Consider the following 19,822-nt stretch of genomic DNA (forward strand, 5'->3'; position numbering starts at 1 on the left):
TTCACAAAAATAAACTCAAAATGGATAAAGGACCTGAATGTGAGACAGGAAACCATCAAATCCCTAGAGGAGAAAGCAGGAAGAGACCTCTCTGACCTCAGCCGCAGCAATTTCTTACTTGACACATCCCCAAAGGCAAGGGAATTCAAAGCAAAAATGAACGACTGGGACCTCATGAAGATAAAAAGCTTCTGCACAGCAAAGGAAACAACCAACAAAACTAAAAGGCAACCAACGGAATGGGAAAAGATATTTGCAAATGACATATCGGACAAAGGGCTAGTATCCAAAATCTATAAAGAGCTCACCAAACTCCACACCCGAAAAACAAATAACCCAGTGAAGAAATGGGCAGAAAACATGAATAGACACTTCTCTAAAGAAGACATCCGGATGGCCAACAGGCACATGAAAAGATGCTCAACGTCACTCCTCATCAGGGAAATACAAATCAAAATCACACTCAGATATCACCTCACGCCAGTCAGAGTGGCTAAAATGAACAAATCAGGAGACTATAGATGCTGGAGAGGATGTGGAGAAACGGGAACCCTCTTGCACTGTTGGTGGGAATGCAAATTGGTGCAGCCACTCTGGAAAACAGTGTGGAGGTTCCTCAGAAAATTAAAAATAGACCTACCCTATGACCCAGCAATAGCACTGCTAGGAATTTACCTAAGGGATACAGGAGTCCTGATGCATAGGGGCACTTGTACCCCAATGTTTATAGCAGCACTCTCAACAATAGCCAAATTATGGAAAGAGCCTAAATGTCCATCAACTGATGAATGGATAAAAAAAATTGTGGTTTATATACACAATGGAGTACTATGTGGCAATGAGAAAGAGTGAAATATGGCCCTTTGTAGCAATGTGGATGGAACTGGAGAGTGTGATGCTAAATGTAATAAGCCATACAGAGAAAGACAGATACCATATGGTTTCACTCTTATGTGGATCCTGAGAAACTTAACAGAAACCCATGGGAGAGGGGAAGGAAAAAAAAAAAGAGGTTAGAATGGGAGAGAGCCAAAGCATAAGAGACTCTTAAAAACTGAGAACAAACTGAGGGTTGATGGGGGGTGGGAGGGAGGGGAGGGTGGGTGATGGTTATTGAGGAGGGCACCTTTTGGGATGAGCACTGGGTGTTGTATAGAAACCAATTTAACAATAAACTTCATATATTGAAAAAAAACAAAAAAAAAGTAAGAGTCTCCTAGTGCCAGCAGCTGGGGACTAGAAACAGTTACCTTCCAGAGTAGGTGGAGCAAAGCCTGGACAATTATATATGTAGACAGCATAAGACATTCTCTAATCCCTGTCCTGTTTATCCAGTCAGTACAACCAGATTTCTCCTTTGGTTTCCTGGGAACAAAACCCTGCCTTGAACCAGAGCCCATCTGACTGGGGCTCCCATCACTCAGTCCAGGTTTTGCCAGCTTCCTCCCACTGAAAGCTGCACATGGTGCTTTATAATCCACAGCTTCAGATGGGATTAAGAAAAATGATTTGCCATACTCATGACCCCAAACCACAACGTTTATACCTACAACTGCCACCAGTGATTTCTATTATTTCCTAAAACCTCTTCCTTGAGGGTCCTATTCATTTGGTGGTATTTTAAAACATATTTTTTTTTTTAGATAATTTTTTTTTTTAACGTTTATTTATTTTTGGGACAGAGAGAGACAGAGCATGAATGGGGGAGGGGCAGAGAGAGAGGGAGACACAGAATCAGAAACAGGCTCCAGGCTCTGAGCCATCAGCCCAGAGCCTGATGCGGGGCTCGAACTCACGGACCGTGAGATGGTGACCTGGCTGAAGTCGGACGCTTAACCGACTGCGCCACCCAGGCGCCCCTTAAAACATATTTTAATGATCATTCTAAGCTACTCATTATTCTTTGGACACTTTTTTCCCCACTTATGGCTATTTCCAATACAACCAACTCTATAGCTAAGTCAATTTTTCCTAGGTTTGATCCCACTCAACCTGGGTTTCCTGTTCTACTGACTCAACACTGTATATAAGTACAAGAGGTGCAAGAATAGTAACACCAGTGAGTGCTATGCCTAATTACTACAGGTACAACCACTAACCTACCTATAGTTCCCTTTTTTTTCTTTTGAGAGAAAGCATGGGTGCGCACATGCAGGCAGGGGATGGGCAGGGTGGAAGGGAGGAGGGAGGATGGAAGAAAGGGAGGGAGGGAGGGAGGGAGAGAGAGAGGGAGGGAGGGAGGGAGGGAGGGAGGGAGAGAATCTTAAGCAGGCTCCACACTCAGCACAGAGGCCAACGTGGGGCTTAATCTCAAGACCCTGGGATTATGACCTAAGCAGAAGTCAAGATTTGTAGTATGCTCAGCCAACTAAGCCACCCAGGCACCCTTTTTTTCTTTTTTTTTAATTTTTTTTTTTTTCCAACATTTATTTATTTTGGGGACAGAGAGAGACAGAGCATGAACGGGGGAGGGGCAGAGAGAGAGGGAGACAGAATCGGAAACAGGCTCCAGGCTCTGAGCCATCAGCCCACAGCCTGACGTGGGGCTCGAACTCACGGGCCGTGAGATCGTGACCTGGCTGAAGTCGGACGCTTAACCGACTGCGCCACCCAGGCGCCCCCAGGCACCCTTTTAAAACTCTAACATTATCTTTAAAACCAGTCAACTGTCCAAAGTGGATTATTTGTCTGCAAAACAGTCCATTAATTCATGCTTTCCTCTACAGGATCTTCTGTATATCTTTTTCACTTCATATGAGGGCTACCTCCAGACAGGAATGCCATATTTACAATTATGATTATGCTTTACAATTAAGTGATTTCCTTTGAAAGCAATTATGGCAGCAGGAACACAATCTACCAAAATACCTCCTGTGGCATATCCATTTCAAAGGATTATTAACTCATTTAATATTTTAATGTGCAAAAAAGCAACAGATTTTGAGCTAATATAGCTACTGAGTTCTTCCATTTATTAAATGAAACCATGAAATGAAATAAATGCAACCCATAAAACAAAACTACTGATTTGTTAAATGGGCAAATCTTATCTCTTCCACAAAATTTAAGAAACAGATTATAACTCACATCTCATTAATAACTGATTTCTTAAAAATACGGCTCAACTTCTTTGAATCTTCTAAAATTTAACATTTAACAGCTTAATAAACAAATGACAGAATACCCAGCAGAGGAAGACTTTGCGTCCTGCACATGCTCTTTCTTCACAGAATCACCTCTCAAGCTTTCGTCCCATGATTTTTCTCTTGTGTCTTCAGAAATGTGCCCATCGCTGACACTGCCACGGGTGTCCACTGACCGTTGATTTGAATGTTTCCTGTCTCCTTCTCTCCTACCAGATTGGCTCCATGACGATGAACTTTCTTCACTGTTTTCTGTGGGTTTTCGAAAAACACGATGCACAGAATCCTGAGTGACCGGTACTGAAGATGAACTAGATGGGTCAAAATTTCTGCCCCTGCTATGAAATGACAGTTCTTCATCATCAGAGGGTCTTAAAAATTTAGGTTTCAAATTTCCAAGAGAAGAAAACTCTTGATTTTGGCTCGGATTGGATTGTCTTCTATACGTTTCTGAAGACCCAGACCTATTATCTTTTTCATCACCACTAGACTTTTCTTTATTGACACTGTTTGTAATACTTGTTGAACTATATCTATCCCTTGAACTTTTATTATCTTTTACCAAGTCTGATTTTCTACTTTCTTGACTACTTTGTGCTTTATCTGAACATGTTGGTCTCCTCCACCGTTCTCGTTTACACTCTTCTTTTGTGGATGCAGTTTTTTCAGCTTCTTCTAATTTCGACTGAAATATTTCCATTGACTACAAAGGAGAGAAAGTAAACAAGATATCTGAAATTAAGAAAGGTTCAATGACTCGTACCCCCATTTGCCATTGTGCTGTGATACACCATCATGTGGCACAATGCAGAAAAAACCAATAAAGGAGAGAAGAAAGAACCCATACAATCATTCTACCCGATAAGGGCTTAAGTGTGCCCTCTCCCAACTCATATGTTGAAGCCCTAACCTCTGGTACCTCAGAACATGACAGCATCTAGAGACAGACGCTTGAAGTTCAGTTGGGTTGGGCCCTAATTCAACCTGATGGATGTTCTTATAAGAAGAAATATGGAAATACAAAGAGATATAGTAGATAAGTACACAAAGAGAAAATACCATGTGAGGACATAGAGAAGGCAGCCATTTATAAGCCAAAAAGAGATGCTCCAGAAGAAACCAAACATTGTAACACCTTAATCTTGGACTTCAATTTTCCTGAACTGTGAGAAAATAAATTTCTGTTGTTTAAACCACCTGGTCTGTGGAATTTTGTTATGGCAGCCCTAGCAAACTAATATATCATCCTAAGATAAATGCTTAAAAATATATGATTAAGCAACAAAAAATTACCAAACAATGAAAAAAATATAAGAACTCAAATGTGGGGCCACTTAGACCAACTGCCCAGCACTAAAACAAAATATAATACAGAAAACAGCGAAGATATCATTTATGAAAAATTAATTCCTACTGTCACTGAGATTCAAGAGGTCACAACATTACTAAAACAAAACAGATTTTCATGAAAAAAGAACAGTCCAAGAACAAGACAAACTTGTAAATGAAAACTACGTGTCCAAAAATATGCATATATATATAGTGAACAAAAGAAAAGAAAACATCCAAATTAGTGAACTCCACACTAGTCTGGGAATTCTGTCTACTTAAGAAAAGATGGTAAATAAATGTAAGTTATAAGGAAAAAAGACAAGGATAATTAACTCTAGAGAATCTAATATGCATATATGGGTACTTCCAGAAGGAAAGAGCAAAAATACAGCAAAGTAATAACAATATAACAATAATATCAGTAATAAGAATAATATAAGAAAATTTCCGGAGCGAATTTCCACATATGAAGGGCTTATCCAGGAGTGCCTGGGTGGCTCAGTCAGTTAAGCATCCGACTTTGGCTCAGGTCATGATCTCGCGGTCCATGAGTTCGAGCCCCACGTCAGGCTCTGTGCTGACAGCTCAGAGCCTGGAGCCTGTTTCAGATTCTGTGACTGCCTCTCTCTCTGCCCCTCCCCCGTTCATGCTCTGTCTCTCTCTCTCTCTCTGTCTCAGAAATAAACGTTAAAAAAATTTTTTTTTAAAAATGGAAGGAAAACTTCCAAATTCATTCTATGAGGCCAACATTACCATGATACCAAATCCAGATAAAGGCAACACCAAATAAGAGAACTACAGGCCAATATCCCTGATGAACACAGATGCGAAAATTCCCAATACAATACTAGCAAACCAGCAATCCCTATCAAAACAACACCAGCATTCTTCACAGAGCTAGAACAAACAATCCCAAAATTTGCATGGAACCAGAAAGACCCCAAATAGCCAAAGCAGTCCTGAAAAAGAAAACCAAAGCTGGAGGCATCACAATCACGGACTTTGAGCTGTATTACAAAGCTGTAATCATCAAGACAGTATGGTACTGGCACAAGAACAGACACTCAGATCAATGGAACAGAATAGAGAACCCAGAAATGGACCCACAAGTGTATGGCCAACTACTCTTTGACAAAGCAGGGAAGAGTATCCAGTGGAATAAAGACAGTCTCTTCAGCAAGTGGTACTGGGAAAACTGGACAGTGACATGCAGAAGAATGAACCTGGACCACTTTCTAACACCATACACAAAAATAAACTCAAAATGGATGAAAGACCTAAATGGAAGACAGGAAGCCATCAAAATCCTCGAGGAGAAAGCAGGAAAAAACCTCTTTGACCTCAGTCACAGCAACTTCTTACTCAACACGTCTCCAGAGGCAAGGGAATTAAAAGCAAAAATGAACTATTAGGACCTCATCAAAATAAAAACCTTCTGCACAGCAAAGGAACTAATCAGCAAAACAAAAGGAAACAAATAGAATGGGAGAAGATATTTGCCAACAACATATCAGATAAAGGGTTAGTATCCAAAATCTATAAAGAACTTATCAAACTCAACACCCAAAAAACAAACAATCCAGTGAAGAAATGGGCAAAAGACATGAATAGACACTTATCCAAAGAGACATCCAGATGGCCAACCGACACATGAAAAAATGCTCAACATCATTCATCATCAGGGAAATATAAATCAAAACTACAATGAGATACCACATCACCTTGTCAGAATGGCTAACGTTAACAACTCAGGCAACAACAGATGTTGGTGAGGATGTGGAAAAAAAGGATGTCTTTTGCACTGCTGGTGGGAATGCAAACTGGTGCAGCCACTCTGAAAAACAGTACAGAGGTTCCTCAAAAAATTAAAAACAGAACTACCCTACAACCCAGCAATTACACTACTAGGTATTTATTTATCCAAGGGATACAGGTGTGCTGTTTTGAAGGGGTACATGCATCCCAATGTTTATAGCAGCACTATCGACAACAGCCAAAGTATGGAAAGAGCCCAAATGTCCATCAACAGATGAATGGAGAAGAAGATATATACATATACAATGGAGTATTACTTGGCAATCAAAAAGAATGAAATCTTGTCATTTGCAACTATGTGGATGGAACTAGAGGATATTATGCCAAGCAAAATTAGTCAGTCAGAGAAAGACAAATATCATAAGACTTCACTCGTATGAGGAATTTTAGATACAAAACAGATGAACCTAAGGGAAGCAAAAATAATATAAAAACAGGGAGGGGGACAAAACATAGGTGACTCTTAAATATAGAGAACAAAGAGAGGGTTGCTGGAGGAGTTGTGGGAGGAGTGATGGGTTAAATGGGTAAGGGGCATTAAGGAATCTACTACTGAAATCATTGTTGCACTATATGCTACCAACTTGGAAGTAAATTAAAAAAAAAAAAAAATACCAGCAAACCACTTCCAATAGTACATTAACAAAAGCATTCACCACGACCAAATGGGATTTATTCCTGGACTGCAAGGGTGGTTCAATGTTTGCAAATCAATCAATGTGATAATATCAGTAAGAGAGAGGAAAAGAACCGTATGATCATTCCAACAGATTCAAAAAAGCATCTGACAAAGTACAACATCCATTCATGATAAAAACCCTCAACAAAGTACATTTACAGGGAACATACCTCATCATAATAAAGGCCATCTATGAAAAAACCACAGCTAATATCCTCAATGGTAAAACTGAGAATTTTTCCTCTATGGTCAGGAACAAGACAGGAATGTCCACTCTCACCACTGTTATTTAACATAGTACCTGAAGTCCTAGCCTCAGGAATTAGACAACAAAAAGAAAAGGCATCCAAATTGGCAAGGAAAAAGTCAAACTTTTGCTACTTGCACATGACAAGAAACTATATATTGAAAACCCACCAAAAAATGCTAGAAATGAAACACAAATTTAGCAAAGCTGCAGGACACAAAATGAACATAAAGAAATCTGTTGCATTCTATACATCAATAATAAAGCAGCAGTAAGAGATAGTAAGTAATCAATCCCACTCACAACTATACCAAAAACAATAAGATACCTAGGAATAAACCTAACCAAAGATATGAAAGACCTGTACTATGAAAAGCACTGATGAAAGAAATGGAAAGATGACACAAAAAAATGGAGAGAAATTCCATGCCCATGGATTGGAAGAACACTTTTAAAATGTCTATACCTCCAAGTGATCTACACATTTAATTCAATCCCTATCAAAACACCAACAGCATTTTTCACAGAGCTAGAACAAACAATTGTCAAATTTGTATGGAATCACAAAAGATCCAAAATAGGCAAAGCAATCCTGAAAAACAAAAGCAAAGCTGTAGGCAGGCATCATAATTCTGGACTTGAAGTTATATGACAAAGCTACAGTGATCAAACCAGTATGGTACTGGCACAAAAACAGACACACAGATCACTAGAACAGGATAGAAAACCAGAAATGAACCCACAACTATATGGTCAATTAATCTTCAATCAAAGCAGAGAAAAATATCCAATGCAAAAAAGATAGTCTCTTCAACAAATGGTGTTGGGAAAACTGGTCAGCTATAAGCAAAAGGTTGATCCTGGACCACTTTCTTACACTATACACAAAAAGACAAACTCAAAATGGAATAAACCTACATGTGACACATGAAACCATAAAAATCCTAGAAGAGAAGACAGACAAGAACTTCTTTGACATTGGCCCATTAATTTCTTACTAGATATGTCTCCTGAGGCAAGGGAAATAAAAGCAAAAATGAACTATTGGGACTACATCAAAATAAAAAGCTTCTGCACAGCAAAGGAAACAATCAACAAAACTAAAAGGCAGCTTACAGAATGGGAGAAATTACTTGCAAATGACATATCAGCTAAAAGATTAGTATCCAAAATATATAAAAAAAGAAAACTTCTAAAACTCAGGGCACCTGGGTGGTTTAGTTGGTTAAGCATCCAGCTTCAGCTCAGGTCGTGATCTTACAATGCATGAGTTCAAGCCTCACATTGGGCTCTCTGCTGTCAGCACAGAGCCCACTTCTGATCCTCTGTCCCCCCCACCCCCAGCCCTCTCTCTGCCCCTCCCCTGCTCATTCTCTCTCTCTTTCAAAATAAATAAACTTTAAATTAAAAAAAAAACAAAAACTCAACACCTAAAAACTGAATAATCCAATTAAAAAATGGGCAGAAGACCTGAACAGACATCTTTCCAAAGAAGACATCCAGATGGCCAACAGGCACACGAAAAGATGCTCAACATCACTGATCATCAGGGAAAAGCAAATCAAAGCTACAATGAGATATTACATTATTATCTATCAGAATGGTGAAAATCAACAACACAAGAAACAACAGGTATTGGTGAGAAGACAGAGGAAGGGAAACTCTCTTGCACTGTTAGTAGGAATACAAATTGGTGCAGCCACTGTGGAAAACAAAGGTTCCTTAAAAAGTTAAAAATAGGGGCGCCTGGGTGGCGCAGTCGGTTAAGCGTCCGACTTCAGCCAGGTCACTATCTCGCGGTCCGTGAGTTTGAGCCCTGCGTCAGGCTCTGGGCTGATGGCTCAGAGCCTGGAGCCTGTTTCTGATTCTGTGTCTCCCTCTCTCTCTGCCCCTCCCCCGTTCATGCTCTGTCTCTCTCTGTCCCAAAAATAAATAAACGTTGAAAAAAAAAATTAAAAAAAAAAAAAAGTTAAAAATAGAACTACCCTACGATCCAGCAATCACACCACCAGGAATTTACCCAAAGAATACAAAAATACAGATTCAAAGGGATACATGCACCCTGATGTGTATTGCATCATTATCTATAATAGCCAAATTATGAAAACAGCCCAAGTATCCACTGACTGATGAATGGAGGAAGAAGACGTGGTATACACACAATGGAGTATTACTCAGCCATAAAAAACAAAGAAATCTTGCAATTTGCAACAACATGGATGGAGCTAGAGAGTATTATGCTAAGCGAAATAAGTCAGTCAGAGAAAGATAAACACTATATGATTTCACTCATATGTGGAATTTAAGAAACAAAACCAACAAGCAACCGGGGCCAAAAAAAAAAAAAAAAAGAGAGACAGAGAGAGAAAATGAGGCAGACCAAGAACCAGACTCTCAACTATACTGAACACACTGATGGGTACCAGAGGGGAGGTAGGTGGGGTGATGGGGAAACAGGTGATGGGGATTAAGGAGAGCACTTGCTGTGATGAGCAGAGAGTGATGTCTGGAAGGGCTAAATCACTACATTGTACACCTGAAACTAATATTACACAATATGTTAACAAACTGAAATTTAAAACTTAAAATTTTTTTTTCAAATTATTTTAACCAAGTCTGAAAGGTGAGATGGGGGATCAAAATATGGTAAAATTATTATCTTAGCCTAAGCAGAGATAATCCCTAATGTTTCATTTTTTTTAATTATTTAAAATTATAGATTTGACATGTTTCTTAAATCAAGTAACAATATGAACAGAACAGAAATGATGGCAGCCAAGGGGGTTGGGGCAGGAGGGAGGGCAGTTTCATAATGAAAACATTGCCTTAAAGGCAGCTTTTTACTTTCTTATTGATACATGAAATAATGGTGTATCTACCATTAGTGGCTTCTTAGAGTCAATAAAGTATGGTAATGATAAAAAAAAAACACCAATTACCACAATTTATCCAATTCTCATTATATTACCTATTTTACATCATTTAAGTGAGTTTTAGGAGACAATACCTAGGGGTTCAAATCTACTGATTAACCATCTAATCTTGGTTAAGTTATTTAGCCTCTGTCTGCCTCAGTTTCCTCATTTGCAAAATAATAATAGTACTGTTGTGGTATTAAATTAATTATACATGAAGCACTTCAACAGTGTTTGGCACATGAAAAGGACCCAAATTATTATTAATGCTCACAAGAATCCTACGAGGTTGCTATTTAATAGAGGTGTTTTTATAACGGGGAGAAAAGGAAGCTAAGGCCACACACCAAAAGAGGAAGAAAACGTATATTGAAATTAAGGACTATTTGACTACAAAGCCAATGTTTTTACTGTTCTAAAGCATTCAGAAATTATAACAAACTTCACAATTCAAATAATAAACTTATAATAACCCTATCAAAATTTAATAAAAATAACATACGAAGAAAACTGAAGGCCATTACATATGTAAGTGAAGATATAAGTTCAAAATAAGATATTAACAAATTTAATTTAGTAGCATATTAAAGGAAATGCCATGATCAAATAGGAGTCAAAGAATGCAAGAGCAGTCTAACATTAGGAAATGTATTAACACAATTCATCTCATTATCAACTGAAAGAAAAAAATCCTATCATCTCAAAGGACATCACAACAGCTATTTCATAAAAATTAAGATACCCATTTATAATTTTAAAAAAGGAAACAAAAGAACACCTCTACTATCTACTAAACTCTGAATGCAAGGATACTTTTTACAGATGATAATCTTCATCTTAAATGCAAGAAGCTAGCATTTACATGGAAAAACAAGAGAACTAGCTTCCAGGGCTTCTATCAAAGTTCTGAAATTCTATTTTGAGAAGACAAAAAAGATCAAACATCATTAATAGTGAGGGGATAAAGCAAAGAAATCATTTGTATATAACTATCTTTCCAGATGACGCGAGTCTAATTTAAAAAATTAGATTTAATGACGCGAGTTTAGAATAATGGCCTTCTAGCACCAACAGCAAGCCTGAACCCACAAAGGAAAAAAGATTCAATATAAAATAGAAAAAAAGATTTTTAAACCTTAAGGACACATGCATAGTAATTACACAGAGAAATTTACTGAAGAATATAAATGAAAATTTGAATAAATGTCCAACATTTTAGGATGATTCAACATTATAAAGATATTAATCATCCCTGATTTAGTTAAATTTAGTTAAATTTAGTTAAATTCAAATCAAAATTCCAAAAAGATATGTAAGTTTATGATAAATTTTGGGAAAATGTTTCAGTTGAGCTTGAACTTGACAAAACAATTTCTATGCATTTTTTTAACAATTTTTTTACATTTAACAACAACCGAAAAATGTGTAAGAATGAAGAGCTAATTTTTTAATAACTAATAAAAAAAGACTGACCTTGCCACACAGTAGGTGTTCACTAATCATTTACTATCTGCATGAGTTACTGAAAACAACAATAATTATAAGAGTAGGATACTAATTCCAGGAAACAGCAGAAAAATCAACAGAATAGATTTGACAGTAAAATAGACTCATTTTATAAAAGACAAACTAATATATAATAAACGTGTCATTTCAAAGTACTGGGAAAACTTATTCAATATATTATAAATGACTATCTGAAGACATAAAGTTAGAAACCTACTTTACAACATACACAAATATATTCCAAAAAGATGAAAGATACCCATAAAAAATACTGAGCAAATACTCAAAGTAAATACAGACATACATTTTTATGATTTTTGGGGTAACAAAAGCCTTTCAGTGAATTATAGCAAGAATATTAAGTGATGAAAGAAAAACCTGATGGATTTTGTTAGGTAAAAATGTTCAAAACCTACCCATAGCAAATATAAACAAAGTAAAAACTAAACATGAAACTGAGAGAAAAATTTACAACAGATTAAAAGATCTTAAAGCAATCAATATCCCAAAGGGAAAATGGGTAAATGTCATCAACAATCGATTCACTTAAAAATAAAAGTGGCCAACACGCCGGGGGGCTGAGTCACTTGAGCATCTAGCTCTTAATTTCAGCCCAGGTCATGAGCTCACAGTCATGAGTTTGAGCCCCACATCACACTCTGCAATGTGGGATCCCCTCTCCCTCTCACTCTGTCCCTTCGCTAGTTCTATGCGTACTCTCATGCACCCTCTCTCAAAATAAATAAACATTAAAAAAAAAATACAAATGACCAAAAAAATATGAAAAAACATTCCAGTGCATTAGTAAGCAAAAATAAAAGCAAAAAAAAAAAAAAAATCTGCTTAGCACAGTAGCACACTATGAAGACTAACAAAATCATGTGATAAGAGTCATTGTAATGAAAATATAATTTGTTTGATCCTTTTTGTAGAGATATTTGTTAATATACAACTCACTTTAAGTATCCCTATCCTTCAAATAACAATTTTGTTTTTAGTAATTCATCTTAAGAAAGTAACCTGGTGAGTTTACAAAATGCATTAAACAAAGATGATGACTACAATATTATTTAACAGGGGAAAATAAAATAAAAATGTCACTCCATCATTAAGTAAATAAATACATGGCAAATCCATACAAATATATATTAAAATATTAAGGTCATTAAAATGTGTATTTACTGACATCCAACTATGCCTCTATTAGTACATTAAAAAACCCAGAATGTATTCCATGAGCCTGCTCTTAAAAAACTATTTTAAAAGTATATAAAAAACAGGAAAGAAATCTATAAAAATGAATACATTGAAATTTAACAAGCAATGTTTTTTTAATATGAAATTTATTGTCAAATTGGTTTCCATACAACACCCAGTGCTCATCCCAACAGGTGCCCTCCTCAATACCCATCACCCACCCTCCCCTCCTCCCACCCCCCATCAACCCTCAGTTCTCAGTTTTTAAGAGTCTCTTATGGTTTGGCTCCCTCCCTCTCTAACCTTTTTTTTTTTTCTTCCCCTCCCCCATGGGTTTCTGTTAAGTTTCTCAGGATCCACATAAGAGTGAAAACATATAGTATCTGTCTTTCTCTGTATGACTTATTTCACTTAGCATCACACTCTCCAGTTCCATCCTCGCTGCTACAAAAGGCCATATTTCATTCTTTCTCATTGCCACATGGTATTCCATTGTGTATATAAACCACAATTTCTTTATCCATTCATCAGTTGATGGACATTTAGGCTCTTGCCATAATTTGGCTATTGTTGAGAGTGCTGCTATAAACATTGGGGTACAAGTGCCCCTATGCATCAGGACTCCTGTATCCCTTGGGTAAATTCCTAGCAGTACTACTGCTGGGTCATAGGGGAGATATATTTTTAATTTTTTGAGGAACCTCCACACTGTTTCTCAGAGCGGCTGCACCAGTTTGCATTCCCACCAACAGTGTAAGAAGGTTCCCATTTCTCCACACCCTCACCAGCATCTATAATCTGATTTGTTCATTTTAGCCACTCTGACTGCCATGAGGTGATATCTGAGTGTGGTTTAGATTTGTATTTCCCTGATGAGGAGCGACGTTGAGCATCTTTTCATGGGCCTGTTGACCATCTGGATGCCTTCTTTAAAGAAGTGTCTATTCATGTCTTCTACCCATTTCTTCACTGGATTATTTGTTTTTGAGGCGTGGAGTTTGGTGAGTTCTTTATAGATTTTGCATACTAGCCCTTTGTCCAATATGTCATTTGCAAGTATCTTTTCCCATTCCATAGGTTGCCTTTTAGTGTTGTTGCTTGTTTCCTTTGCAGTGCAGAAGCTTTTTATCTTCATGAGGTCCTGATAGTTCATTTTTGCCTTTAATTCCCTTGCTTTTGGAGATGTGTCTTGTAAGAAATTGCTGCGGGTGAGGTCAAAGAGGCTTTTTCCTGCTTTCTCCTCTAGGATTTTGATGGTTTCCTATCTCCATTCAGGTCCTCCATCCATATTGAGTTTATTTTGGTGAATGGTCTGAGAAAGTGGTCTAGTTTCATTCTTCTACATGTTGCTGCCCAGTTCTCCCAGCACCATTTGTTAAAGAGACTGTCTTTTTTCCATTGGATATTCTTTCCTGCTTTGTCAAAGATCAGTTGGCCATACTTGTGTGGGTCCAATTCTAGGTTCTGTATTCTATTCCACTGGTCTATGTGTCTGTTTTTGTGCCAATACCATGCTGTCTTCATGATTACAGCTTTGTAGTAGAGGCTAAAGTCTGGGATTGTGATGCCTCCCACTTTGGTCTTCTTCAATGTTACTTTGGCTATTTGGGGTCTTTTGTGGCTCCATACAAATTTTAGGATTGCTTATTCTAGCTTCGAGAAGAATGCTGGTGAAATTTTGATTGGGATTGCATTGAATGTGTAGATTTCTTTGAGTAGTGTTGACATTTTAACAATATTATTCTTCCAATCCATGAGCACAGAATGTTTTTCCATTTCTTTGGATCTTCTTCAATTTCCTTCATAAGCTTCCTATAGTTTTCAGCATACAGATCTTTTATGTCTTTGGTTAGGTTTATTCCTAGCTATTTTATGCTTCTTGGTGCAATTGTGAATGGGATCAGTTTCTTTATTTGTCTTTCTGTTGCTTCATTATTAGTGTATAAGAATGCAACTGATTTCTGTAGATTGATTTTGTATCCTGCGACTTTGCTGAATTCATGTGTCAGTTCTAGCAGACTTTTGGTGGAGTCTATCGGTTTTCCAGGTATATCATGTCATCTGCAAAAAGTGAAAGCTTAACTTCATCTTTGCCAATTTTGATGCCTTTGATTTCCTTTTGTTGTCTGATTGCTGATGCTAGAACTTCCAACACCATTTAAACAACAGCGGTGAGGTGGACATCCCTGTCGTGTTCCTGATCTCAGGGAGAAAGCTCTCAGTTTTTCCCCATTGAGGATGATATTAGCTGTGAGCTTTTCATAAATGGCTTTTATGATGTTTAAGTATGTTCCTTCTAATCTGACTTTTGTGAGGGTTTTTTATTAAGAAACGATGCTGAATTTTGTCAAATGCTTTTTCTGCATTGATTGACAGGATCATATGGTTCTTTTCTTTTCTTTTATTAATGTGATGTATCAATTGATTGATTTGCGAATGTTGAACCAGCCCTGCAGGCCAGGAATGAATCCCACTTGATCATGGTGAACAATTCTTTTTATATGCTGTTGAATTCGATTTGCTAGTATCTTATTGAGAATTTTTGCATCCACATTCATCAGGGATATTGGCCTGTAGTTCTCTTTTTTTACTGGGTCTCTGTCTGGTTTAGGAATCAAAGTAATGCTGGCTTCATAGAATGAGTCTGGAAGTTTTCCTTCCTTTCTATTTTTGGAACAGCTTAAGAAGGATAGGTATTATCTCTGCTTTCTCTCTGGTAGAATTCCCCAGGGATGCCATCTGGTCCTGGAATCTTATTTGTTGGGAGATTTTTGATAAATGGTTCAATTTCTTCACTGGTTATGGGTCTGTTCAAGCTTTCTATTTCTTCCTGTTTGAGTTTTGGAAGTGTGTGGGTGCTTAGGAATTTGCCCATTTCTTCCAGGTTGTCCAGTTTGTTGGCATATAATTTTTCATAGTATTCCCTGATAATTGCTTGTATTTCTGAGGGGTTGGTTGTAATAATTCCATTTTCATTCATGATTTTATCTATGTGGGTCATCTCCCTTTTCTTTTTGAGAAGCCTGGCTAGAGGTTTATCAATTTCGTTTATTTTTTTCAAAAAACCAACTCTTGGTTTCATTGACCTGCCCTACAGTTCTTTGAGATTCTATATTGTTTATTTCTGCTCTGATCTTTATTTCTCTTCTTCTGCTGGGTTTGGGGTGTCTTTGCTGTTCTGCTTCTATTTCCTTTAGGTGTGCTGTTAGAGTTTGTATTTGGGATTTTTCTTATTTCTTAAGATAGGCCTGGATTGCAATGTATTTTCCTCTCAGGACTACCTTTGCTGTATCCCAAAGCGTTTGGATGGTTGTATTTTCATTTTCAGTTGTTTCCACATACTTTTAAATTTCTTCTCTAATTGCCTGGTTGACCCATTCATTCTTCAGTAGGGTGTTCTTTAACCTCCATGCTTTTGGAGGTTTTCCAGACTTTTTCCTGTGTTGATTTCAAGTTTCATAGCACTGTGGTCTGAAAGTGTGCATGGGATGATCTCAATTCTTTTATACTTATGAAGGGCTGTTTTGTGACCCAGTATGTGATCTATCTTGGAGAAGGTTCCATATGCACTCGAGAAGAAAGTATATTCTGTTGCTTTGGGATGCAGAGTTGTAAATGCATCTGTCAAGTCCATCTGATCCAGTGTATCATTCAGGGCTCTTGTTTCTTTATTGATCCTGTGTCTAGATGATCTATCCATTGCTGTCCGTGGAGTACAAAAGTCCCCTGCAATTACCACATTCTTATCAATAAGGTTGCTTACATTTGTGATGAATTGTTTTATATGTTTGGGGGTTCCCGTATTCGGCACATAGACATTTATAATTGTTAGCTTTTCCTGATGGATAGACCTCGTAATTATTATATAATGCCCTTCTTCATCTCTTGTTACAACCTTTCATTTAAAGTCTAGTTTGTCTGATATAAGTATGGCTACTCCAGCTTTCTTTTGAGTTCCAGTAGCATGATAGATAGTTCTCCATCCCCTCACTTTCAATCTGAAGGTGTCCTCAGGTCTAAAATGAGTCTCTTGTAGACAGCAAATAGATGGGTCTTGTTTTTTTTCATACATTCTGATGCCCTATATCTTTTGGTTGGCGCATTTAGTCCATTTACATTCAGTGTTATTATATGGGTTTAGTCATTGTGATGTCTGTAGGTTTCATGTTTGTAGTGATGTTTCTGGTACTTTGTGGTCCTTGCAACATTTCACTTACAGAATCCCCCTTAGGATCTCTTGTAGGGCTGGTTTAGTGGTGATGAATTCCATCAGTTTTTGTTTGTTTGGGAAAACCTTTATCTCTCCTTCTATTCTGAATGACAGACTTGCTGGGTAAAGGATTCTCGGCTCCATATTTTTTCTGTTCATCACAGTGAAGATTTCCTGCCATTACTTTCTGGCCTGCCGAGTTTCAGTAGATAGGTCTGCTACTACCCTTATGTGTCTACCTTTGTAAGTTAGGGCCGGTTTATCCCTAGTGCTTTCAGAATTCTCTCTTTATCCTTGTATTTTGCCAGTTTCACTATGATATGTCGTGCAGAAGATCGATTGAAGTTACGTCTGAACAGAGTTCTCTGTGCCTCTTGGATTTCAATGCCTTTTTCCTTCCCCAGATCAGGGAAGTTCTCAGCTTTGATTTCTTCAAGTACACCTTCAGCCCCTTTCTCTCTCTCTTCCTCCTCTGGCATCCCTATTATATGGATATTATTGTGCTTCATTGCATCACTTAGTTCTCAAATTCTCCCCTCATACTCCTGGATTTTTTTATCTTTTTCTCAGCTTCCTCTTTTTCCATAATTTTATATTCTAATTCACCTATTGTCTCCTCTGCCTCTTCAATCCATGCTATGGCCATCTCCTTTTTATTTTGCTCCTCATTTATACCATTTTTTTAGCTCCTCATAACTATTTCTTAGTCCCTTGATCTCTGTAGCAATAGATTCTCTGCTGTCCTCTATGCTTTTTTCAAGCCCAGCGATTAATTCTATGACTATTATTCTAAATTCTTGTGCCGTTATATTGCTTAAATCAGTTTTCATCAATTTGTTAGCTGTCGCTACTTCCTGGAGTTTCTTTTGAGAAGATTTCTTCCATTTTATCATTTTGGGTAGTTCCTGCGGTGGCTCCAAACTGTAGGGCACTTCCCCTGTGCTGTCTTGAGTAACTTGTGCTGGTGGGTGGGGCCACAGTCAGACCCGATGTCTGACTCCAGCCCACCGCTGGGGCCACAGACTGGTGTGTACCTTATCTTCCCCTTTCCGAGGGGCAGGACTCACTGTGGAGTGGAGTGGCCCCTGTCTGGACTGCTTGCACACTACCAGGCTTATAGTGCTGCTTGGATGGGACCTGGCCAAGGGCGTATTAGCTGTGATGGATCCGCAAGGTGCATAGGGGCGGGAGGGGCGGGCTTAGCTCGCTTTGCCATCGGTGGTCCACTGTGGGAGGGGCCCTGCAGCACTGGGAGGCAGGCAGGCAGACCCGTCGGAGGGACGGATCCACAGAAGCACAGCCTTGGGTGTTTGCGCAGTGCAAGCAAGTTCGGTGACGGGAACTGGTTCCCTTTGGGATTTCTGCTGGGGGATGGACAAGGGAGATGGCGCTTCCGAGTGCCTTTGTTCCCCGCAGAGCTGAGCTCTGTCTTCCAGGGCTCAACAACTCTCCTTTTGGTTGTCCTCCAGCCCTCCCGCTCTCTGAGCAGAGCTGTTGACTTATAACATTCCAGATGTTAAGTCCAGCTGGCTGTCAGAACACACTCCATCCAGCCCCTCTGCTTTTGCAAGTCAGAATTCGGGGGCTCTGCCTTGCAGGGCAGGCTGCCCCTCCACCATCCCGGCTCCCTCCCACCAGTCCGTGGAGCGCGCACTGCCTCTCCGCCCTTCCTACCCTCTTCCGTGGGCCTCTCGTCTACACTTGGCTCCGGAGAGTCCGTTCTGCTAGTCTTCTGGCGGTTTTCTGGGTTATTTAGGCAGGTGTAGGTGGAATCTATGTGATCAGCAGGACACGCGGTGAGCCCAGCGTCCTCCTACGCCGCCATCTTCCTCTATCCTCACAAGCATTCTTTTTTTTTAAAAAAAGGATGATTTGGGGGTACCCAGGTGGCTCAGCTGGTTGAGCCTCGGACTCTGGCTCAGGTTTTGATCTCCAGTTTGTCAGGGCAGAGCCTGCTTCGGAAGATCTGTCCCCTTCTCTCTTTGCCTCTCCCCCATTGGCACTATCTCAAAAATAAACAAACATTAAAAAAAAAAAAAAAAAATCTCCCAGCCACTGCCTGGCTCAGTGGGTTAAGCGGCTGACTTTGGCTCAGATGGTGATCTGAAAGGTGAGTTCAAGCCCCACACTGGGATTGCTGCTGTCAGCATGGAGCCTGCTTCAGATGCTCGGATCCTCTGTCCCCTTCTCAGCTCCCTCCCCGCTCATGTTTCCCTCAAAAATAAATAAAACATTTTTTAAAAATCTCCAGAATAAATATGATTTTTCTCTCACTTTTTTTTTACTTGCCCATAAATTTGAAATCTTACTACTTTCTACATCTGCTTTTGCTAGAAATTAAAAAACAAAAGGGCATTACTAACAACTGAAATAGAAAGATTATCCACACTTGGTAAATGGGGGAGCTGGTTCTAAAGAATCATGTGTGCACACACTCTCTCTCTTTAAAAAGAAAGCAGGGGCGCCTGGGTAGCTCAGTCAGTTAAGCGGCCGACTTCGGCTCAGGTCATGATCTGCTGGTTTGTTAGTGTGAGCCCCGCGTTGGGCTCTGTGCTGACAGCTCAGGGCCTGGAGCCTGCTTCAGATTCTGTGTCTCCCTCTCTCTGACCCTCCCCTGTTCATGCTCTGTCTCTCCCTGTCTCAAAAAAAAATGTTAAAATAAATAAATACATAAATAATAAAAAATAAATAAAAAGAAAGCAAAAAAACAAAAAACAAGAACAAAAAAAAAACTTGTATTTCAAAACTCTGGAAAATAAAATCTCTGGAATAAAGAAA

The 19,822-nt window shown here is 38.8% G+C and overlaps 1 protein-coding gene across 1 annotated transcript in view; it reads right to left on the reverse strand.

Moving 5' to 3' along the window:
* CWF19L2 (CWF19 like cell cycle control factor 2) overlaps positions 1-19,822 on the reverse strand; it is a 150,368-nt gene that overhangs the window by 96,782 nt on the left and 33,764 nt on the right. Inside the window, exon 8 of the mRNA XM_047878862.1 lies at positions 3,185-3,846. Within this exon, the coding sequence (XP_047734818.1) occupies positions 3,185-3,846 (662 nt within the window). The remainder of the gene's footprint in view (positions 1-3,184; positions 3,847-19,822) is intronic.

The sequence above is a fragment of the Prionailurus viverrinus genome, chromosome D1 (genome assembly GCF_022837055.1).
Source record: "Prionailurus viverrinus isolate Anna chromosome D1, UM_Priviv_1.0, whole genome shotgun sequence".
NCBI classification, from domain to species: domain Eukaryota; kingdom Metazoa; phylum Chordata; class Mammalia; order Carnivora; family Felidae; genus Prionailurus; species Prionailurus viverrinus.